General features: G+C 45.2%; 1 protein-coding gene across 2 annotated transcripts in view; it reads right to left on the reverse strand.

Moving 5' to 3' along the window:
- Positions 1-25,033, reverse strand: part of PCNX2 (pecanex 2) — a gene marked incomplete at its 5' end in the record, with an annotated part of 286,590 nt that overhangs the window by 210,102 nt on the left and 51,455 nt on the right. For both annotated transcript variants that reach the window (XM_080822822.1, XM_080822823.1), the window contains 4 exons: positions 990-1,022; positions 1,109-1,262; positions 7,894-8,039; positions 17,136-17,271. In XM_080822822.1, coding sequence (XP_080678948.1) covers positions 990-1,022; positions 1,109-1,262; positions 7,894-8,039; positions 17,136-17,271 — 469 coding nt within the window. The remainder of the gene's footprint in view (positions 1-989; positions 1,023-1,108; positions 1,263-7,893; positions 8,040-17,135; positions 17,272-25,033) is intronic.

The following is a 25,033-nucleotide window of genomic DNA, read 5'->3' on the forward strand; positions in this document are numbered from 1 at the left end:
TATAAGCTTTTCTTAATTACTATGGGCTAAACATGAGCTATCACAGACTTAAAAGCAGTCCTAAATCCTGGATATGAATTTTTTTTAAAGCACAATGGAGGGAAGATCAAGCTTTCTTTCTCTGGAAGGGTTTTGGCGCAGGGACGGGGTTGTGGGGGGGCGGCACACAGCTCACCATAACAAAAGAAAGAAGGTCCTCAAAGAGCTGAGAGGTCCGCCAGGCAGGGGCTCCACGCAAAGGCGTGCAGCCGGGGTACCTGCGGGGACCGGGCCAAACCCCGTCCCCCAGCACCCTGCAGGGGCAGGGCAGCTGGATCAGTGGAAACCATACTCGTGGAAGGACGTCCGAGCACCAACAGATGGTACGGTGAGCCAAGAGGCTCCGCTCTGAGTTAGCCCAAAGTTGCGTGGATGAAAAGTAACAATATTCTTGCAAAGGTGGGACAGGAGATCAGCTTCAGGTAAAGAACGGAATGGCCTGTGCTTACACAACTGATGTTACCAATAATGATATGTCCCGCTCACTCAGCATCTATGCTCCAGGTACCGTTTTAAAGGAAGTTAAAACAGATTATTGAATCCCCAGAGTCATTTTCATTATCCTTGCTGATAGGCAGAGAAACAGAGACGTGGCAAGTGCACATATCCCGCCCAGAGTCCAACACTCAGCGGAGGAACCAGGAAACAGAAGCAGGCGAGCTGACGGCAGAGGCCAGTCTTCCCCATCCTGGGCTGCATGGTCAGCCCTGATGTGAGGCCAGCAGGTTTGAAAAGACCCTCTGTATCCTGTCACTCCCCCCTGCCCCCCAACCACCACCCCCACCACGCTCTCAGATGCAGCCTGAACTTGGCAACCGTGAGTTCTCATTTCTATTTCCATATTCACTATATGTACATCGATATATATTCTGCCTTTTGAAAAGCTTCCCCCCCCCTGTCTTTAACACAAACAGACAAGACAAGCTCCTTGCCCGTTATTGGCAACTTACGTGGATTGGCGAGGCAGGGTCAGGCTGAACGCTCTAGAACAGAAATCAGAAGTCTCTGTGTCATCATCTCATGCTTTCAAGGGTACCTTAGTGACGGTAAGAATTAGAGGTGGTCTTGCCTTTAGCAGGGAGTACTGGCAGCTGGCCATGACAAGGCAAAAGAGGAGCACCCACACGTCTTTGCAAAAGCCCTGGTTCAATGTCAGAAATCCGAGGAGGGAGACCAGGACGATGAGTAGAACCGCCAGCACGTTTTCCTTGACGTCTTCAGTCCTGCGTAAGATAAACAAATAAAAACAAAGGAGATAAAAGGTAAGCCTCCTTCTAAAGATCGCACGTGAATGGGTCTTAAACGACTCGCAGAGACAGCAGAGCAGTCGCCTTAAGCTCGCCTTTATGTTCAGTAACAAAATTTTAAGGTTTCTTTCTTTTCTTTCCTTCCTTCCCTCCTTCCTTTCATTATCCCTGTATTTTGCAAGCAAACTCCATATCTTAACCCCAGTTTCCTGTTATTGAAATAAATGAAATATAATTCCACCGCGTCTCCGTAATCACTACACGGGGCCTCACGGTTAGCTACTCTGTCCGCTGCACGAAATGCATTTCAGACGAAGAGCTGCGCTGGTTCCTCTAGAGGGGGAAGGGCTGCGCTAACACTTAGCTAGAGCGGGAAATCCCTTCCAGGTACAAGCGCCACAGCCAGAACCTGCTTCCCACTTTGTGCAGCCAGGAGAGCTCCAGCCCGAGGGCTAACGTGCAGAGGGTCTCCCTGGGTGGTGTCCTTTTGAGGGACTCGAGTAAGAGGGGGTGAGATGCGGAGGGGGGCTTGAGGATGCTGAGACAAGGGGATGAAGGCTGGCTCTCGGAGGCTAGGTAGGACGGGAGGCACTAAGGAGAGGAGAGGCTGCTAGATGGGAGCCAGGGAACGGGTCAAGAGCTCGGGATGGCCGGCCAACCGCGGAGGATGAGCCGAGGCTGGGGCTAAGCCTTGAGAGGACCGAATCCCACGAAAGGACAACAGGCAGGGCATAGCGATGGGAGGAAGGGGCTGAAATGGACTAACGGAGCAGGGCGTGGTCTGCAAGGTCAGGAGCGTAGATGGGTCATTCCCAAGAATTCTGAGCCTATTTATAGGCTCACCAATGTCTGCTCATGTACATACGTTATTGTTAGGAAGGGACGATTGTCTACTTCATTCCTGGCAAGTAGCACTCGTGAGCATTTTTTTTTTAAATGAATAAGACTTTTTTTTTTAAGAGCAGTTTCAGATTCACAGCAAAATTGAGGGAAAGTATGAAGAGTTCTCACATAGCCCCTCCCTGCAAACATGCACACGCATGCACACACACACACACACACACACACTCACACTACCATCAACACCCCCCCCACCCGGAGTGGTACATTTGTTATAAGCAACCAACAGTGACACATCATTATCAACCAAAGTCCATAGTCCACATTATGGTTTATACTTGGTGTTGTACCTTCCGTGGGTTTGGACAAATGTATGGTGAAATGTATCTATCCACATTACAGCAGCCCGCAGAGTACTTTTACTGCCCTGAAAATCCTCTGCTCTGCCTCCCCACCTCTGCCTAAACCCAATTTCTGGCAATCATGGATCTTTTTACCATCTCCACAGATTTTCCTGTTAGAAAGTCAGATAATCGGAATCATACAGCAGGTAGCCTTTTCTGGTCAGTCCTTTCACCTAGGAATATGCGTTTAAGGTTCCTTTGTGTCTTTATGTGCTTTGATAACTTGTTTCTTTTTATCGCTAAATACTATTTTAATATACAGATGCACCATGGTGTATCTATTCACCTATTAAAGTACATCTTGGTTGTTTCTAAATTTTGGCAACTCTGAATAAAGCTCCTATAAACATCCATGTGCAGGTTTTGTGTTAACCTAAGTTTTCAATTCATTTGCTCCAAGGAGTAGGATTGCCAGGTCGTATGGTAAGAATATGTTTGGTTTTGTAAAAAATCACCAGGTTATCTTCCAAAACGGCTTTACCATTTTGCATCCCCACTAATGATGAACGGGAGTTTCTGCGGCTCCACACCCTCGCCCACATCTGGTGCTGCCAGTGTTTTGGATTTGGTCATTCCAACAGGTGTGTGTGTCTCCCTGTTGTTTTTATTTGTCAGTCCCCAGCAATGCTGTGGAGTCTCTTTACATAAGCTTATCCTCCATCTGTATGTCTTCTTTGGTGAGGTGTCTGTTCCTATCTTTTGCCGATCTTTTAATCAGGCAATTAAGATGTATAGAATCAAAGTGCATAGACATGGGAAGAACTCAGATATTATGACGCGCAAGCTGTAAGTTAAAAAAAAAGAAAACTTCTGGAGGGATCAAAATATATTTAGTAAAAAGGAAAATTCATGAAGGTTTTTTGTTGTTTTCCACTATGCACTTCTTATAGAGCTAAATATATTTTGTTAGTTCAGGGCCATTAAATTCTTTATGTATTTTTTAGTGTGCTCATAACATTTTGATGTATACTTAAAAATACCTAAAGGCTTAGGAACTTTAAAAAAATTTTTTTTCAATTAAATGAACAGGCTTTTTTCCTATTGAGGGGGAAAAATAATGTTCCTGAAAAAATATTTTTCCCCAGATTCTTCTCCAGCGGGACTCCATTCCGCTGCCCCAGCACCCCCACCCTCCCACTCCCACAGCGCCCCATGCATCTCTATTTAAATGCCAGGTGAAAAAGTTTACTCCCTGGGCAAGGAGCACCATGAAAGATTTATCTGGCAGATAGAGATGCACTAGAGGGAAGCAGCAGAGCAAGGATAAACAACACTCCGGGGGAGAAGGAATGAGGGTCGGGACGAAGGTCAAGGCTGGGAGCTGGGAAGGCGATGTGGCGTTGAGGCGCAACACAGACCAGAGCGGAGAGGGCTTTCAATGGACTGTACAGTGAAGGGTTGACTGAAAAGATAAAGAAGATTTCAAGGTTTCAGTCTGGGGAAGCAAGGATCATGGCAGAGTCAATGGCAGAAGGTGAGACGGGGAGCCAGTTTGCAAAGGGACATGGATTCGCTTATGCACACAAGACTGCTCGCCGCAGCTCTATGTACTTGGAATACAGAAGTGAACAAAACTTCCGGAGCTTTCTCTCCAGTGGGTAGTGGCATAAAATTAGTAATATGCACAAGAAATAGTATATTATATAGCATTTGGAGATGATAAGCATAATCAAAAAATAAATAGACAAGGTAAGAAGACTTATTAGCATCTGGGGAGGGAACTGTTGTAATTTTCAGCAGGAAGGGCAGACCACGCCCCACCGAGAAGGGACTTCTCAAGTGTACAGCACCTGGGGACTCCAACATGGGGAGCCGGGAGGGGGAGGTTACCTGCCAAGGTGACTGTGGTATGAAGGAGTAACCAGCAAGACAGAAGGAAACCAAGAGAAGGCTGAGTCCGGGAAGCCAGGAGAGGAAAAGCCTACCAAGGAGGAGAGCCGACTCTGTCAGAGGCTGCAGATGGGTCTAGTGCAAAGACGGCTGCACGGTCAGGTCGACGGTGACCTTGACCAGGGCAGGCTTGGAGTGGGTCTGGGGAGTGAATGGAATGGGCTTATGAGAGAATGAGAGACAAACCAGCAAACCAGCTCTTCCCGGAGTTCCGCTGCAAAAGAGCGCAGAGCAACCAGACGGTGGCCTGCGAGAGAGTGGGCCGAGAGGACTTCTACGGACGGGAGAGATGAGAGCACGTTCTCAAGGTGACAATGACGACCACAAGATCAAGTGAGGAGCGGGAACGCTTTTCCCGCTGCTGGTCATGCGGCTGACTCTTTCTCTCGTTTCTATCTCCATCTGCCTGCGTCGCCCCAGAAAAGGCTTCTGCAAGCCCCTGTTGTGACAGGAGTGTCCCTTCTCCCTCAGTTTCCTCTACGTCAGGCCTTGTGTGTGTCTTTCATGGCACCGATTCCGGTCTATTTCAGCCTACCTCACGCGGCAGATTTCGAGCTCCGTGAGGGTAGGGCTGTATACCCAGTGCCCGGGGCAGAGCCATGCACGGAGCAGGTGCCTGGCGTCTACAGCTTTTTAATTTGATGAATGAATGAACAAATGAGTGAAATGATGCCCAGATGGGCAGCTTTCTCTTTTAGATGCCAACCCAGAAAACCAGATAAATGAAAATAAAACCTGTGTGTTTTGCAAGATGGGGTAACAGCAGAATAAAAAGTAAGAGAAAATGAAGGAGGGCGCCTGGGTGGCTCAGTCGGTTAAGCGCCCGACTCTTGATTTCGGCTCAGGTCGTGATCTCAGGGTCCCGGGATCAAGCCCTGTGCTTAGCGAGAAGTCTGCCTGAGATTCTCTTTCTCCCTCTCTGGCCCTCCCCACCGCATGCTGTCTTACCTTCTAAAATGAATAAATAGATCGTTTTTTAAAAAGAGAGAAAAAGTCATTCTCCTTTTAAAAAGGAGAATGAGGACAAGTCCAAAAATATATGAGTGGAATGAATGCTGAACCAAAAACAAATAGGAAAGGCTTCCATTTTAAGAACCATGAAGGTAAGATCAGAAAAGGAAGTATTTTCAAGGAAGATCAGCCTGAATTCCAGAGTAAAGTTGAAAATTATCAAGCAGAAGGCCTTAAGCTATGGGAGTTTATAGCAACAATTAGTTCAATTACAGTGCTTATAATTCACCGATTTCTTCTACTTCTTGCCTGATCCTTACCGTTTGTTTTTTATTATGCATTTATTTCCTTTATAAACTTTTATTTGGCAATTCAAGCTCATTAATCCATGTGGAGCTTTAAATACAATGTCCCCCAATGAACACCAAAGGTAATTTATTTATACCTTTTGAAATTTTACTATCAGAGTAAAAAACGTGAAATTTATTGTGTAAGTTCCTGCTCTCTTAAACAGACCTTTCAGACCATCCCTGTCCTAACTAAGGAGGCAAACTAGGGAGATGTGCCTTAATACAGCCCTACGTTGTACTCCAGGCCAGGCTGAAGGGCTGATTTCACATGCCTGGAGTCTGTACTTCTACAAAACTCCCAGGTGATTCTGATCCACAGTCCTGTTTGGGGAAAACACTCTCCTTGCAACGGTCCCGCGCTGCTGGGTTTTTCTAGGTTAGTGTTTGGGTTTTTCTTCCTCTGTCCTCGCTGTTGGCTCAGGGTTTATGCTGTCTTACTTTCCTTCTCGACTGGCCATGAGCTGGAAAACCAGCTCCCCTCTTGTGCTACGAGATGCCCGAAAGTGGGCTTATGTGGGCTCTGAAGATTGGGTGATTTCTCCTATGAATGAACAGCCTAAATTTTAGCATCTGGGCTTGACAAAATCTACTTTGACTACCTTAATTTCATTGTATTTTATTTATTTTTCTTCTTTCTGGGTTCTGGGACACATTCCAGGTCATACTAACAATAACAGCAACTAATACTTAAAGAACACTTTCTATGGCTAACTGGATTTAATCCTTGAAATCTCTCTGTATACAGATTATCCCCATTTAACAGACCGGACACTGAGGCACAGGGAGGTTTCACACCCATCCTCAGATCACAGCACTAGTAAGTGGTGGACACTGGGCCTGATTCCCAGGGTCTCCCCACACCAGCTGAGGGACACACGAGGGACCCACGAGTAAGGGAGCAGTACTATCGCTACACATCCTTGAACACTGCATTCCAACCCACTGTGACCTGTTACAGAAGTGATTAAACTATAAAACTATAAACTTTTAAAAACTGCAATAATCTTCATCAACCTTTTTAAGAACTTAATTAAATTTCCAGTTAATCTGTTGCCACTGAGCGGATTTAAATAACCCACCTAGAAATCTATAGAATATTTGTTTCTAATATGAAGGGTTAACACAAGGGAATCCAGCTGTCAAGAATTCCTTTTTGACAGAAAATAAAACTAATATTTCAGGGGGAAAAAAGCCAGCCTCATCTAACAGGATGCATTATCTTGGACTATTTCAGTTACGTTTAAACATTCATCTTAAACGTGTGCCCCTGGGGTAACATAGCATTGTGAGAAAAACCATTATAACTCCGTTCCCTGGCTTGTGGGTCCTGAAATTTACTATTGTAATTTTGCATGACTATAGTTCTTTAGTCTGTGATCACACCACTTAAGACATTACTATAGCAGGAAGTCACTGGGGGACCAGCTACAGCGAGGCAGGACATCAGCCTTCCCACGGCCCCCGCTGGCTGGCATTTAAGTGTGAGACTCTGCGTTTGCTGATAATGGCGTCAGTAAAGACATCTTGAATTTTCAAACCACCCTTCCCATCAGAACCGCGTGGCGCCTGAGGATCAAAATCCTGATCTCTGTATATCGTGAGATCAGCGGGGGCGAGGCAGAGGCGGACGCGGGGAAGGCTCTGACCTGGCCCCAGACCCACCCGTGCCTCAACTAACCGGACCCTCTCCCGTCTCCCTCCCGTGCACTGACTACAACCCCAACCCCACATTTCATCTTGAGGATCAATGGAAAAAAGAGGCAAGAAAGAGTTAAAAGGGTTTAAAAGGAAACATTAACATTCCAACTGGTGTATCTCTTCATTTGCCTCATCTCCCCCTGCCCACATCCCATGGGCCGGGTCCCATGCGACCCATAGAACCGCAACCCTTCCTACAAAAATGTGGGAAGCCATGAGGACACCAAGGCATGACCCTGTCCCCAGAGCTAACCTCAAGTCTAAACCATGTTCCCCAATTCTCCTATCTCCCACTGTCTCCAACAGTCAGGATCTCACCGCTTCGCCTTTGGGTTTGCAGCACAAAAGGTATGCATCTTGAAAACATTCCTGAGGACGTTAGCAAATGGCAATTTCTTTTTACAAGCATGCGAGGGCCCTCGTGTGCCCCCACTGTGTCTTTTGTCCATACATTTGTGGGCTCAGCGGGCTTACCGGTCCAGTAACGCCAACAAGGTAAGTCGATCGTACCAGACTTTAATCCACTTGCCGGGGAAAATGATAAACTTGTAAAACTGCTCTCGGTTAAATTTTCCTTGTGTCGAAGAACATGACGAGTCTTCCAGATCCTGACTCAGATGCTTTCAGGTACCAAAAGAAACAACAGAGAAAGCGTTTCATACTGACATGGTATTGTCATAAATATACCTCGTAATAACAAAAGTACAAAAAGCAGATGTTCCGATTCTGAAACGTAAACCAACACACGTCATAAAAATGGGTACTCTCAGAGAAAGGTAACAATCAACAAAAAGAGCCTTTCTTACCAAGACTCTTCCATTCCGTTATAATGTACCATTAAATTTATGCTACTCCTATCAAAACACTGCTGTTAATTAAGGCCGAGAAAATAATTCTCATAAAAGATCAGGATTCAACAAAAGATCTGAAATGCCTTAATTTTTGAAAGGTGTGTTATTTAATATAATGTTGAAATAAATATTTAAATTTTACTAAGAGTAAAAAGATTTTCATCGCCAGTTTTCTAGGTTGTTGGTGAGACCTAAGATATGAAACACCAAGATATCTACAGAAAAAAATCTAAACCAATAAAACAAATGGGAAAGTTTAACTCCAGGTTTAAAATGTGTTAGCCCCAAATTCATCTCAGGATGGCTTTAATCTTACGGAGAAGAACTTAATTTTCAAACAAAACAAAACAAAACAAAACATAGTCTTCATGGATATGTCTAACATACAAAATGAGTGACTCTTAGGAGCCTGACACAAGGTTGGGCATGGGGACTATCAGGGAGAAGATGGCAGACACACCCCGCGGCATCCGACTGCCAGTAAGAAAACACCCCTTGGACATCTAACGGTCACACAGACTCCAAACCAGACACTGATTGATACCATCTCTAAAACATAAGCCATGAAAACAGCCTGTTACGATGGCATTTCCAGGGACTACATTTGCAATTAAATATCGGTTCATCGTTGTCTCATTTATTCATTAGCAATGAGGACTAAAATGTTCCATGTTGCTGGACTTCTCAGAAAATCTCTTCAAATTTAATGAATTTAATGTTGACCTCTGTCATAACCATCTTCAAAAAATATCCGGTTTTCCCTTCTTGAGCTGTTAAATAGAAGCTACCGGACACACCTGCATACCTTCTCACCGTCAAGCTCAGGTACACTCGGTGCTCATCCTGCCGTATCATCAGTGAAAACCTCAGACTCGGGTACCTTGAGGTCCCTACACTGAATAACACTGGGCATCATGCTTTTTAAAAATACATCATTGTGTTAAACCTGGAGTCAATGCAAATACACATCTTTTAAATGTATGTAGGGTATTTAAAAAAACAAAAAAAACTAATTCAGTGACTAGCTGTGTGGCTATCACCCAGTATAAGAAAAAAACCATTGTCGTTAGCATAGAAATTCCCTGTGGGCCACTGCTTGGTCCTGTCCTCTTTCCTCCTCCTTCATGGGATCATCACCGTCCTGATGACAGGACAGGCCTTGCATCCAAAACTTCCATACCGTTGGGCTTTATGTTTTTGAACTTCATAGGTAGGAAATCCCAGGATATGTATCCTTTACAACTTCTTTTTCCATTTTTCCTTCTGTTCCACATTATCTTCCTGAGACCGATCTGTGCTGTAGCATCCATTTTCACAGAATAATGTTCCATTAAGTGGATATGCCATAATTAGCTTATCCATTTTACCGTTGGATATTTACAGTATTTTTTTTTAACTATTACGCTGCCGTGGACATTCTTGGAAATGTCTCCTGGTGCATCTGTGCAAGGATTCTGTAGAACATAGACCTAACATACACTTAGAAATGGCATCGCTAAGAATGCAAATGTTCAACTGTACCACCACGTGTTCAACTTTACTGGGAGACAAATGGGCTTTTCCAGAAAATGCACAAATCTATCACAAATGCAATTACTGTGTATGGGGGAATACTCCATTTCCTAGAAAACACTTTGGAAAAGTATGACTCCTAAACTGATTCTAGCAGTTTATCCTCCCAGGAAGAGCAGGTAAATGTCCCGTCGCTCCCCATCCTTGCCAACATGTGACAGTGTCAGGGAATTTCTAATTTGGCCTAATCTGCCATATAAAATATTTCAGTTTTATTCTAATTTGCATTTCCCTCATTACTAGTGAAGCTGAGCATCTTTGTACACTTTTTGTTTTCTCCGTGAGATCATCTGTTCACCTCTCCGTTGGGTTGCTTATTGGTCTTTCGTTACTTACCTGCGTCTATGTGCATGTGTGTCTATCTACACATACGTGCACATGTACAATCAAGACCTTAATGATATAGGTACAGAGAGTCTCATAATTTATGGCTTGTTTTTTCAATTTCCTTATGGTGTTGTTGATCAACTGGTATTCTTAATTTAAATGAAATATAACTTATCCACTTTTCTCCTATAAAATGCCCAAGTTTTGCACTTTTTGTGCCTTGTTTCTTAAATCCTTTTCCACCCCAGACTTGTAAGGACATTAGATTGTATCATTTTACTTGAAGTTAGGTACTTGTGCCATTCACATTTATGTTATGAATCTACCACGGATTTCTGCCAACGATATGAGATAAGGGTCTGTTTTCTTTCCCATAAAGTGCCATTTATTCAAATGCTCATCCTTGCGGCACCCGGGTGGCTCAGTCAGTTAAGTGTGTGCCTTCGGCTCAGGTCATGATCCCAAGGTCCTGGGATGGAGCCCCAAGTTGCCCCCTGCCCAGAGGGGAGCCTGCTTCTCCTTCTCCCTCTGCCTCTCCCCCTGCTCATACTTGCTCCCTCTCCCTCTCAAATAAATAAAAAATCTTTAAAAGAAATGAAAAATAAACTGTTCGTCCTTCCTCATCAGTTTGCCAGGACACGAATGCGTACATCGGCGTGTTATCTTAAGCTCTAAATTTTAAATTCTTTCTGCTATGCTGCTCTTCCCTCCTCTCCTCTGGAACTCCGGCGAGGAGTACGACAGCCCTTCTGGCCCAGACCCTGCTTACCAACCTTCCTCCCTCTTTTCCTCTCCATCTCCCTGTGCTACAGCTAAATCATTTATTCAAATCTGTCTCTGCTCTCATGTATCAAACCTGTTGAATCCCTCAAAGTTTTATTTTTATTATTACATTGCTCATTTCTAGTATCCAGTGCTCTTATCAGCTCTGCGTGGTCATTACATGGCCTTTTGCTTCTTACTCAGATTTTCAACCTCTCCTTTTATCTCTAAGACATACTTAGTCCATATTCCGAATCCAATCATTATCATTTCTAAATCCTTTGAGAGTCCGTTTCTGCTTTCTGTTTGGCATTGCTGGCTCTTATTTCTGGTATATTTTACAACTATTTACTTTCCCTTGGATCCTTATCAGTAGGAATTCTTTGACAGCAATATTGAAGCTCTGTTCTTCCCTTTTAAAACTTAATCTTTGTCTCAGCGAGGCATTAGAATGCAATACCAACCTGGCACCCTTTGAGAATGAATTCTTTGTGTGAGGTGCTTGGACCATCCATGTGATCCAGGGCAGCGAAGGGCTGCAAAGCCCCCTCAAGGTGTGAGGCAGGAAGCTCTGGGCAGCCCCTTAGTGGGGATGGTGTTGACGGAGTGCGGTTAGTTCATCCTAAGAAGAGGATGTGACTTCTCAAAGTCACAGATTAAGTGGAGAGACTCCTGTTAGACTTCCCACACTGTGCTCTTTCGCCATTCTCTGGGCACAGAGGCCGTTAAAAAATGAAGCCCCCCACATGCACCCCAATACTTATAGCAGCAATGTCCACAAAGGCCAAACTATGGAAAGAGCCCAGATATCCACTGACAGATAGAGAAGGTGTGGTGTACACACACACACACACACACACACACACACACACACACACACAATGGAGTATTACTCAGTCATCAAAAAGAATGAAGTCTTGCCATTTGTAATGATGTGGATGGAACTAGAGGATATCACGCTAAGTGAAATAAGTCAGTCAGAGAAAGACAATTATCATATGATCTCACTCATAAGTGGAGTTTAAGAAATAAAACAGATGGACATAAGGGAAGGAAGGGAAAAATAAAATAAGATGAAACCAGAGAGGGAGACAAACCATAAGAGACTCTTAACTATAGGAAACAAACTGTGGGTGGCTGGAGGGGAGGTGGGTGGGGGGAGGGGGTAACTGGATGATGGGCATGAAGGAGGGCGCGTGATCTAATGAGCATTGGGTGTTCTATGCAACTGATGAATCACTAAATTCTGCCCCGACACTAACAAAACAATACAGTATAAGTTAACTAAATTGAATTAAAAAAAAAAAAAAAAAGACAAAGCCCCCAGGTTCCTCTTTGCTGTTGGCCGTTGCTTGTCGCTTCTTGCTACTATGGGTGAGACTTTTCTAGGTGCCCCAGCCCTCTGCAGATCTTCTATTTCTAACCTGTATTTTTTTTTTTTGCCACTGTGCTTAAAAAAACAACACAGAATTTACCATCTTAACCACTTGTCAGTGTACAGTTCAGTACTGTTAACCGTATCCACACTGTTGTACTACAGATCTCCAGAATGTCTCCATCTTCCCAAACTGAAACTCAGTCTCCAGGAAGTACTGACTCTCCCTTCTGTCCCCAGCCCCTGGCAACCACCTCTCTACCTTCTGTCTCTATGTTTTGACGAATCTAGGAACCTCCTATAAGTGGAATCATAGAGTATTTCTCTCTTTGTGGCTGGCTTATTTCATTTGGCATAATGGCCTCAAGGTTCATCCATGCTGCAGCAGGTGTCAGACGTCCTTCCTTTTTAAGGCTGAACACCCCATTGTAAGGACGCCCCCCCCCCATTCTGTCCACGCATTCACCAGTCTACGGACGCTGGGTTGCTCCCACCCCTTGGCTACTGCACGTAATGCTGCTACGACCATAGGCATGTAGACGTCTGTTGGATTCTTCTGGAGAGATATCTGTGGATCTCCGCTTTACATTCTTCCGGATGTACACCCAGACGTGGAAGGGCTCGATCATTCTAACCTGTACCTTCACCCGTTTGCTTGGGCTCTGTACTTTTCCAAAAAATCTTTAAGATGGGCTGTAATTTCCTATAGGCTGACACACATAAGGCACAGGAGACGGGTAAGAAGGGCCAAGACCAGAAAAGGGATGAGGACAGTAGAGAAGAGCAGCCATGGAGGTGGGGGAGGTGCCGCCTTTGAAAGGTTGCACACGCTTCTCCTTGACTTCGACAGCAGAAGGTTAGACTCGGGCAGACTTTTTCTCAATTCAGTGGAAGTCGCTGGGGTCAGAATGCCTGGCTTGCATCAGGGGCCGTCACGGGACCCCGCAGCAGAGCTCTCCAAGGAGGCCCATTTTACCACCTTTGTTCCCAGATGCTAATGCTCTGACTCAGCTACGGAACATGAAGTTATTATTCAGATGATAAAATATTAATGCAAACGGCCTTTCAAGGGACAGCTGGTCCATCATGAAGGCAGGATCCAGGACGGCCGTATACAGGATGGATTGGCTGTACTGTCGCAGGAAAGTTGAGACGGTAAGTGCTGCTTGGGTCTGGGATTCTATTCCAACGTGAAAGAGACCGCAGCGGAAACTGTGTCGTGTCAGCCAGAAGACCATCTTCTGTTAATGACAAGGAATTGATGTGGTTTGTAATATTTCTGTTATGGCCCATAGACAAAGAGTGCCAGGGCTACCACAGTTTACTGCTTTCTGATGTGGGAATTCAGGTCGGATGGAAAAATAGGTCAAGGGTGAGCAGCAGCAAAGATGACAGCATTCTTCGGAATGATAAGAAAAATACTGGCCTTAAGTTGAGGTTTAATATTATACCCTTTGCTGTTAGGGAAGGTCAGTACGGAAACAAAATCCCACGAATATTCGCATCTATAGTGTTTGCAAACTTACTAAAGATTCTAGTCAATTGTGCTATTTATTGCTCCTTAAATAAAAATCCTTGTTTAAAAAAATCTCAGAAGTTAAGGCAAAGAAAACTGATTTGACTTCTCCGTTAGTTTTGCAGGGGGCGGGCTGACGCAACAGAAATGATCAGAGGGCAGGAGTCTGAGTCCTCTAAGGCCGTTCTCCTTTGCTCGTCAATGGCCGTCTTCTCTGTGTCCTCACGTAGTCTTTTCCCCGTGTGGATCTGTGCCTGGATTCCCCTCTTCTTAGAGGGGTACCAGCCCTATTGGATTAGGGCCAACCCTAACAACCTCTTTTTAACTTAATTACCTCTTTAAAGATCCTCTCTCCAAATACAGCTCCATTCTGAGGTACAAATCAGCCCATAACTCAACTTCCTGGATGAGAAAATAGGTTCATGGAATTTGATTTTTTGCCTTGGCTAACAAGGAACCTCAGAGCTAAATGTTTCCGTGGATTATAGCAATTATTCGTGGCCTGTTTTCTGGTACAAATTCCAAATTGAAATTTTTCTCATCATTTAAGCATTCATTTCCTCGCCCATCCAACAAATGCTCGTTGCACAGACTACCTAAGCCAGATCCTGCGAGTACTGTACGCTGAGAATTCAAAGGATAACAAGAAAGAGTCTGTAGCTTAAAGGGGTTTAACAAGTCTTGGGGGGCAGACAAGCAAACTAGCCATGAGAACATGGTGCTGAACACACACAAGTGAAACATATCGATGCCTGCGTATCTAGAGAAGGAGAGAGAAGTGAGCCATGGGAGCGGATGCATTCGATAACCCTGGAGGGAGTTGGGAGTCGGGGGTCTAGCAGAGCCCCTGGAGAGCATCAGCAAAGACAGGGCTGGCCGGGTTAGGGCTCACGATGGAGACTGAGTCTCCGATTTATGTGAATGCATAGACACACTGGCCAAAAATTTCTTTGGTCTCTGACTCACTAATTAAGCCTTAGCGAAGAACCACCATGTCACACTGCCCAGTGGGCTAGGCTCACACATTTCATTCTACTATTTCAAAAAAGAGATTAGCAAACATAGTGACAGGGCGTAAGGTGAACACAAGTTCTTTTGAAGAGATAAGATAAATGCATTGCTCACACTCCCCATAAGGATCTGTATTTACAGCATAATATTCAAGGCTCCTTTCATGAATCTGAATTATCTGTAACAATTTAAATGATTAGCATATTCAACTTAAGAAGGTAAGCAAGTGTGTGTGTGTGTGTGTGTGTGTGTGTGTGTGTATGGTACATTTCAGAAATATTTTTTGGTAATATTAAAATATTTAAGAACGTAAAGGTCCATCCCTCTCCCCTAAGCTACCTGAAAGTTCTACCGCTCAAAATAATGGTACCTTCAAGAGCTCCATATAACTAATAAGAATGTGGGGGCACCTGGGTTGCTCAATCAGTTAAGCATCCAACTCTTGACTTTTTTAGGTCATGATCTTAAGGTTGTGAGATGGAGTCCCGAGTTGGGCCCTTTGCTGGGCGTGGAGCCTGCCTGAGATCATCTCTGTTCCTCTGTGTCTCTGTCCCTACCCTCTCCCCACTCAAACATTCTCTCTCTCTTAAAAAAAATTTTTTTGATGATGTTAATTATTACCATTGATTCTATGGCATAGTTTTGCCATATATTATCACTAATCCTCAAAGCCTTACAAGATCTCCTCCTCGTAAGTGCTATTATCCCAATTTAAAATGTGAGGAACCGAGCCTCTGAGAGGTCAGGTCGCTTTCCCTGAGGCCCTGCTCTAGGAGGAGGAGCGTGGGGCGCTGAAGCCTGCTTTCCTTCGGCAGTCTCGTTCAGGGGAACCCGGCAGAATCCAGAGCTGAGACAGCGCTCACTGGTAAGGCTGAAGCCGCCTGCACAGCTAAACACAACAACACGCATGGGTCCCACTGTGAAGGAACAAATTAAAAACACAAATTTGAAAAGGAAGCCATCAGAAAAATGGACAATGACCAAAATAATCAGGATGAACAATAATGGAGATCAAATAATATGTTACTTAAAAGAATCTTAAAGTCAGGCTTGGGACTTGGAACATGAACTGTACCTAATAAAAGCTAAAACAGACCGGAGGGCCTGTGATGCGGAGCAGAGCAAGTGCCCGGGCCTACAGAGCCCTCACCGTCAGAACGCACACAGGTGGCCTCCTGTCAAGGGCAGAAGTGTCTGGAAAAGCTCCTGCAGGCAGAGGTAGAGGCGTGAAGAGGATACAGCACAGGTAGTAGGACTGTGTCATCACGTGCTCTTCCCAAGAGCTGACAAGCCCAGTGCTGGGAAGGGGCAGTTGAAAGGGTCTCTGGTTGGTTGTCAGAAATGGGCTCATGAGACATCATGGCGGAAGCTGCTGGGGGGACGTGAGCAGAACTGGAAAGCCCAGTAGTGACCAACGGATAAAGTGAAAGGAACGTTGGGCTGGGACGAGTCCAGCCAGTGCCCCAACACCAGGGCCTTCTACACTGGTTTCCTTAGATGGTAAGTCCAAGGGAAAATCACACCTAACCTCCAAGATTTCCTCTAAGGTTCAAGCTCCAAGTCCTAAGTCTGACTTCAAAATTCTTTTAAATAACATATTATTTGATCTCCGTTATTGCCCATCCTAATTATTTTGGTCACTGTCCATGTTCCGATGGTTTCCTTTTCAAATTTGTGTTTTTAATTTGTTTCTTCACAATGGGACTCGTACGTGTTGTGTCTTGGAAGTGTCGGCTCTGCCTCTCCCAGAGTCATCCTCATAAAGCTGCGCGGAGTAAATGAATGAACGTCAGTAAGTCACCTCTTGGGAAAGTAATGGAAACCTTCATCTTTTAAGCCCCCTTGATGATAATGCCATTTGCTCTACGAATGAAATCTCTCTTCAAGTCAAGATCCTCTTTAAGAATCTCTGAATGTTTAGCATATAAGGTTGTCATAAATTAATTAAAAAAAAAATCCAGATTATTTTCCAACCGTGGTAAGCAAAAGGCATCCCAACCAAGGAAGCCCTTGTGGGATCCCTGCATCTTGGCAACCAAAGAACGATGTGTGTGAATTTCTAACGTGCTTGGAAGGGCAGTAAGACAGTGACACTCCTGTTCGTGTCCACGAAGGACACCGGTCATTTAAACGGCGTCTTTCCCGCGTTCATTCCGTAGGCTACCGTGCGGTGAGACAGCCACAACCCAGCCACGGCGCGGACTTCAGGGTAGGACCTGACTGATTCTGTCAGGCAATCTGACCACAAAACCAGTTTCGAGACCCCTGCTTCTAGAACCTTCCCAGTGCGGCCAGAACGTACCCGCGGGGTTTCGGACTGGGTCCTGCGAGCCACCATGAGTAGCAGCTGTTGTTGGAGGGCGCTGACCGCTGGGTCCCCAGAAGAAGGGTCGTGACTCTCGGATGTGGTGGTGCTGGACGAGCTGATCTGCATCTCTCTGGGGGGCGGCAAGAGACAAGCTCTGGTTACGTGGGAGCGTGGGAGTGTGGGCGTCATCTGCTCATTACCCACAAACACAAGGACGCTGGGGATCCCCACTGCAGGGAGCGGCTAAGCCTTTTGCAACCATTACCCCCTTACATGCCCAGGGAAGGGCTGACGTTTTGGATATGCGACGCTATCTGCGGGCAGAAGGACCATCACCCTGCACACACTCAAGTTACTCGGGCTGCCCAGCGTAGTCGTGTATGGGGGCAGGTAGGTAGATCCCTGGTGTTCGAGAAATGACAACCTTAATTTTCTACACAGTTCGTGGATGGGGAGGTGGGAGCAATGGTTTCTAGCTTCCCAGTCTGTGAAAATAATAAACAGTAGCCTGGATAATTTCAAAGACAGCGATCAGGAGGAAATGCTGACTATCTATCATCTCTGTTACCTCCCCCCAACCCCCAACACAGTCCGCATTCCCTCTCCACCCCCCCCAAAGCAAAGAAGGTGCACAGGGGGTACAAGAAATGCCTCAGGTAATTGGAAAAGAGGACACCACTAAATTAGTTGTAATCTATATTAAATAGTTTTATTGTTTTTAATCACATATAGGTTGACAGGATGTAAATTAATAAAACTCTTCCAGAAATCTCAAGCCTGGCATCTTTCCTTTGGCTCAGAAAGCAAAAACTAGGACACACTTCTCCACCGGCTTTTCTAGCAGGGTGCCGATCACCTTGGGGGGGGCAATCCTGACTGCCTACCCTACAGTCATTTCTAATGGAATTCCTGCCTAACATAACTCCAATTTTAATCACTCATCCAAGACTATGGCTTCAGAAGAGAGACAGAGTCCCTCCCTAGTCCTGGGGATCAACTCTGGTCATTTTATGGGCATCACTCAAACCCCACTTACCCTGGACCAGTGCCTGGATTTGAGAAGGGAGAACATGTCCTGAAAGGCCAGTGTGGTGCAAAGGGGAGGTGGCTGAGCATATCAGGGAGCCCGTGCATACGTTTTTCTATTTCTTAGAAGATCACAAAAGTGAGACACTCTCTTACGCCCAGACTTTAGACTCTACGTGAGTAAGAAACATTCGGGGCTGCGGCAGCCACAATGTCAGCATGAGGAAAAAGCCTGAGGACAGCAGAGCCGAGAGAAACTCATTTCCTGATGACAATATTGAGTGTCTGAATCCACCAACCTCCACCGATCATATCTTTGGACTTCCTGTCTAACCCACTGTGATTTGGGGTCTTAGGAAACTTGCAGCCAGAACTACTTCAAGGACGTAGGTGCTACACTAACATAATGTCTTTCTGACTTCTACCTCACGTTTCATTATAAAGTCTCTGACAGGTTTTTCGATCTTTCTCCTTACTCCTTACGGCTGCATTCACAAACACATAAATATTCATCCCATCAGAACGGTGTTCAAAATAGTCCCACTGTACACACACACGTGCGCACATATATGCTTCTCTACATTTTCCAGACATAACTCATGACCATTTGATGATCCATTTGGTAAGGGTGTCCCTGTAAAGAACCATTCAGGAAACCTCGTATGTCAAAGACAAGGATTTAGGAAGCAAATCAAGAAGTACATGGAGTTTGCAAACTTAGGAATCCTATCCTTCCGTTATCTGGCCGACTGTCCCACCAACAATGCCTTTGCTTCCTCTCTGTGGTCTGGATGTAACATCTTTTACTAACAGAGAAAAGAACCAGTTAGATTTATAAAGGCAATGGTTCATTCAAACTTTTTTGCTTTGTACAGGAACCACGGCGTCCTGTAATTCTGTTGTTCCGTCGCTAAACATAATAGGGCTGAAAGTACCCGATCAGATTCAGGGAAATCTGCATCTCGGCAAATGCGAGCACGTCACTAAAACTGAAAGATCAATCTGACGTCATGTCAACAATGTAAGGGATGGCTAGAAACAGGCAGGCGTGGGCTGGCAATGTGTGTGTCTGTGAGAAAGATCTGGAAAGTGAATAGCGCCCTCTATTGCCAACCGAAATAAACCAAGAAGCGGCTCTTGTGTGAGGTGTAACAGACAGCTGTTAGAGCCGGCCTCCCCCAGGTGCTTCCTGCCAGGAAACAGGACAGGAAGGAAGTGTTAAGGCCCCTCCGTTACCATCTGCGTATTACTTAGCATGTGTCTGATAGTAAAATAATAATAACAATAAATAACTGTATTTTCTTATTGAGGTCGTTTAAAAATCACATGTAAAAATCTAGGGTTTGGTTTCTTTTCCAAATCTTCTGGGTAAGTTCTAGAATGAAACAAAACGTGGCTTGAAATATTGCTCTACTAATCACTGTGACTATAAGCATTTGTTAGCTCAAATCCTCACCTGAAAACAGGGATGGTATCTCCTGCTTAGGGGTCGTGAGAATCCAATGAGACAAGGTACGTAGCCACCAAACGGTCTCCCCTATAGCAGACAATTAACAACCTTACCTTACTGTTTTATTTCCTTCTATTGACATAGGACCCAACTTTGTTTATTTTCATATCAAAGAGCCACACGATCCCTATGCTTTTCATACACACACATGAATTCTTGTTGTCTCAATGAGGAGACAGTGTCATGCACTCAACTCACACCTAATCCTCTTTATTTTATAAAAAGAGACTCAAACTTCACCTTGTTAAGTTAGCTTTTTAAGTTCTCACTTAATTAACCTCTTTCATGAAAGTTGCATATTCGAAACAGAGTATGATGATATTAAGAAAGCCTAGCTTTGCCCTAGCTTCGGGACCAAATCAGAAAGCCTGCAGTGGCTTCCTACTTGGCCAGCAGGAGACCGTTCAATGCTATAGTCAGCACTGCTCGACCAGAAGAAAGTCCCCCCACTGTAGATGTTCTTGAGGTCCTGATGCGGCTGTAATCCCCATGCGCCAGCTGGCCCACTCAAGAACCAAAGAGGCGGTGATGTCACAAAAATCATGCAGTGGACGCAAGTCTGCCCACCAGCCTTTAAAGAACACCTGTCTGTCTTAGACAGCTCTTCTCAGACTACCTGCTGTTTGTTTTCCCTTTCCTAGATGTGCACTGTGAGCTGCACAATGATCTATGTTTGGGGCATCTGGGTGGTACAGTTAGTTGGGCGTCTGAATCTTGGTTTCAGCTCCGGTCATGATCTTGGGGCTGTGGGGTCCAGCCCCATGTCAGGCTCAACGTGGAGACGGCTGGAGATTCACTCTCTTTCCCTCTATCCCTCCCGCTTGTGCTCCTCTCCTCTCTCTCTCTCTCTCCAACAAATCTTTTAAAAAATAAAAATAAAGTAAATACATAAAAAATCAAAAGTCTCTGTTTTGCTAACTTAAGGCCAGAGATTTCCCCTTGCATTAGTAAGTGTAATGTGAAAGGGCTGAGTTTTAAGAGACCGTCCCTTCCCTAAAGCAGTAATATTCCAACCTGTCATAAAAAATGCACTCGGAACTACCGCAGAACAACACTTGCATATTTGGTCTTGATTACCCGCTCCCTGGTTCATCTCTGGTAAACTCGTTTGGTTCAGGGCGATGGCACTGATCACATGGAAACTAGACTGAGCTCAGAACAGGAGCAGAAACAGTGGCTAATGACAGAAGCTGCTAGAAGGAAATAAAGAGGGACCAGGAGCTAGAAGCTGGTCTGGGCCAGGACGGTGACTCTCGTATGGGCAGAGCTGGGCCTCAGATCGATGGCGACAGTGTTAGACCATACTGTACCCCTCCCCCACCCCAGGTTTCATTCCATTCGTCTAGCCTTCTACAATTAGCAATCAAAATGCATGCGCTTCCTCTATATTTTCCCATTAATGTGGGGAAAAAAAGTGCTGAAATTCTTCTTCTTCCCAAGATCTCCAAAACTATGGCCCACCCTCTAGAGAAGGAGGCCTCTCTTTCTGTCCATCCCCCTTGTTTTTCAGCCTTCCTTGGGGGACCCCGGGAACAAACCGCCCAGGGGGGCATCCTAAAAATGCAAGTCACAGCAAGCAACATGTTCAATATGTAGGATATTTAAGTAAAGCAACGACGTTTTGAAAACGATAACCTTTATTATTGAATTTTAACAGGGGTGCTAGATTTAAAGTCTGCAAACAACTCAAGGGTAAAAACTCACCTGCGCAGCCAAGCTCAAGGCAAGACCGGGACAGGGCCTCCAACCTGGGGTCTGCTGCCACCATGTGGCAGTCTGGGGTATGGCCACCAAAACAGAAGCCCAAGGCGCGGCAGGCCTCTTCCCAGGGACGCAGAGAAGTCTTTCTACAATCAACCTCGCAAACCTTCCCTCCTTATGATTCTGTGCCTGGATGAAAACTTAATCTCTCTCTCCTGTGTCCAAGACACTGAAATAAGGATCAGAGTGGAAGGATCAGAGAGTGAGTAAGGGAGGGCATGGACATTTGAAATGGAGGAAACTCTTCAAAGACAAGCCCCTGGTTTCTTCCAGATCACTCCCACCTCCTGTGATCAAAAGCACTAAGATCTCCCAAAAGTGGTGTTTTTTTTTTTTTTAATTTAAAGCAGTACACCCATAAATCTCCACTTTGCAAGTCAACATAGTAATGAGACTCTGAAACACTTATAACTAGAGTTTCCCTTCTCCACTTATACCTGAATGGGACACAGAACTGAGCAGATCCAATATGGGGAGAATTCACATTTTTCTCCACATTTTGAAGACGTAATTGACTAACTTCAATACCCCGTACTCTAGTTCAGCCAGTCCAAACCAGGGATCACTATTTCTTCTGACTAAACAAAAAGAGGGGGAAAAAAGAATTCTGAAAGAGAGGATTATTTTTGACAACTTTCTGCTACTTGACTTCTTTGGGAACCAGGGGCATATCACTGTGGCCTGAAAGGTCTTTCCTGAGAGCTGATCCCAATGAAAAGGAAATTTTTACTGAGATAAGGGTCAGAAAGCCTGGTAATGTCAACAAGAGTAAGAATTCTAAAGAGGCAACAAAGAGTAAGTGCAGAGCTTTGATCCACCTTTGGAGAATAGTACTCAATGGGTTTAGAGACTTAGCAGTGTCCAAAAATAAGCCTAGTTTATAACCAGAACAAAATCTGCTTCGATAAGTACTACAAGGATTCAAAAGCAAATAAAAGCCAAAAGCAAGTGAATCCAGATAAATCACTGCATTATTACCCAACCTACTCAATTTTTCAATTAAAAACAAGTTGAGGTACAAAAATCCCCCAGTAAAAATCCTATAAACTAGGACGCCCCAGTAGCACCTGGGTGGTTTAGTCAGTTACGCATCAGACCTTGGCTTAGGCTCAGGTCCTGGTCTCTGGGTCACGGAACGGAGCCCAGCGCTCCGCTCAGAGTCAGCTCATCCCTCTCCTGCCCCCTCTGCCCCTTTCCTTGCCCCTGCACTCGTGTGTGCACAGGCACGTCCTCTCTCTCTCAAACAAATAAATAAAATCTAAACTAGTATTCTCCAGAATGAGTCTCCCATTCAGCAGACTACTGCGCCTACTTTTTGAATAATGGATGTTCAAAATAAGTGTAAATACTATGTCTTCCCACCAGGTTTCACTGGAAGGCAAACAATAAGCATTTTGTATGCATTTTCATTAAATCGTTTATGACACTGGAAAAGCCAGATTAATACTGAAGCATGGTTATATATCTCTCACAGAAGAAAGCTCTGCTATGTGACTTGGGAGAATTTATAGACAAAAGAGATGTAAATCTTTGCTGAACAAAGAAAAGAAACTATCAAGCTTTAATTGTAAGACCTACAGAGGAAGTAAACAAAGGTCCAGTCTGCAAGGAACCTTTTAGACATAAGACACACTTTCCAAACAGAGAGCCTACATCAACTATAATTTTTCTGGGAAGACTAGTGACTACACCTTTCTAGGTAGATTAGCTCATTTTGGGCTCTGAGCTACTGAATCGGTCCTATGTGCGGGGTAATGAATTTATCCTCTGCAAGTTTCTGTAAGTAGCCATTCCAAATGCTGCCATTGAAGCCATAGCTCCCTCATTCTAGGATCCGGGGAAAGCAGAACTCTGTTAGAGAGTGTTACCAAACGGACTTAGGGACAGTTACTGTGCAACCGGAAAACGCTGCTTATGTTTCTTTGGAGGTTAATGAGAAATGCACCGGTTCCCACAATGACAGTGAGAGCAAGGAGGGAAATTTGTTTCCTCTCCTGGTTTCCTCCAGGAATCCCCAAAGAGACATGGAAGTTGCGCTGCAAACAATTCCCTATTCATGCTTGAGAGTCGAGGATATAAAACTGTCACACGGCAACTGAACAATGGCAAAGAGGAACGGCTAGCTTGCCAATAATAAGAATCGGTGGTTTAATGGCCTAGTTGGAGGCAATCCCAGTCCCTGAAGTTGCCTCACAGGGAAAAAACTGCTTTTCCAATATCTTCCATGGCTGAATGGCTTAGCAACAGCCCTAACTAGGAATCCTTCCAAGTTCAAAATCAAAGTTTGTATTTACTACAGTGGGAGAACTCAACATTTAATGGCGTGAGAAGCCAGAGATACAATATTGAAGCACCTATTCTGAAATTACGACAGAGTTCCAAATGTTGGAATACGACGGGTTGACAGAGAGAGCGCAAAGTACTGAGCCACCTGAAAATCTCATAAAGTGACTCAAAAAAGCCCAAGAGGGAAGGCTTCCATCCAGGTAAAGTCAGGATGCTGAGCTCTACAAGGCCCGTAGTGAACGTGAGCCCCTGGCCCACCGCTTGTGTTTGCAGATAATAACAAGGTCCTTACGGCGGGTACCATCCCAAGCACTGTAGACATCTATTATATTTAACTTGTAAGGCCAGTGCAATGATTACTATATTATTTCCATTTACGGATTAGGACACTAATACCTAAGAGGGTTAAATGAGTTGCTCAATGTCAACCAAGAAGTTCATGAGTGTGGGAACCAAAACCTCGATCCGCCTAAGACTGACGCTCATCTGCGTGCTCCGGGCCACTCCGGATCCTGATGTCCCATCACAGCCCACGTCCCACCACAGCCCACGTCCCACCACAGCCCCCTTCCACGTGGATGCAGAGAGCCACCGCCTCACAACTGAATGGAGTACAAGACGGGAACATCTAATCTCAGCTCCAATCTCTGATTTCTATGAGCCGTGGGTTTAAACAGTCATTTTGCAGGTTTGTTTGGGTTCTGTGGGGTTTTTTAGTTTTAGTTTGAGGGTTTTGGGGTTCCATTCCCCACTTAAAAAAAAAAAAAAGATCAGATTCTGTATTCAAACGACCAGGCAAACCGCTGGTGCTCCTGGCTCCTGCGTTCCGACCTTCGCAAGGGGATGGTGTCATCTGATGATGTTGTCTTGATAATCAGTGCCACGTACATGGGACTGTTTCTATCTACAAAGGGGTCAGATGGCTCCTGCTCCCCAGAGGACGAAGTGTGAGCCGCCTGACCAGTCTCCACGGCCCCCGCGGCCGACTCCGATCCTCCCGTTCGGCTTCTCGCCGGCTCCCGTAATGCCCTGCCGGTCTGCGCCCGGTCCGGAGTGCCCACGGGCCTGCCCACGACATGTGCAGTGATTGGATCTGATTCCGCTCAGTGGCTAGGGAACACCCCTGCAGAGGGCTGCGTGAGGGCTCTGACGGCGCACTTCTCTCCAGGCCGCTACTGTCGGGGGAGACGCGAGTCCTACCCAAATGGATGAAGTGCCAGAGGGAACGTGGTAAGTCCTCCTCTAACGGCGACATGGAAAAGTCGCTTTATTTTCGCGGAAGGGACGGATCAGATAAAGAAGCATAAGG

Source organism: Martes martes, assembly GCF_963455335.1.
Source record: "Martes martes genome assembly, chromosome: 14".
In the NCBI taxonomy this organism is placed as follows: Eukaryota; Metazoa; Chordata; class Mammalia; order Carnivora; family Mustelidae; genus Martes; species Martes martes.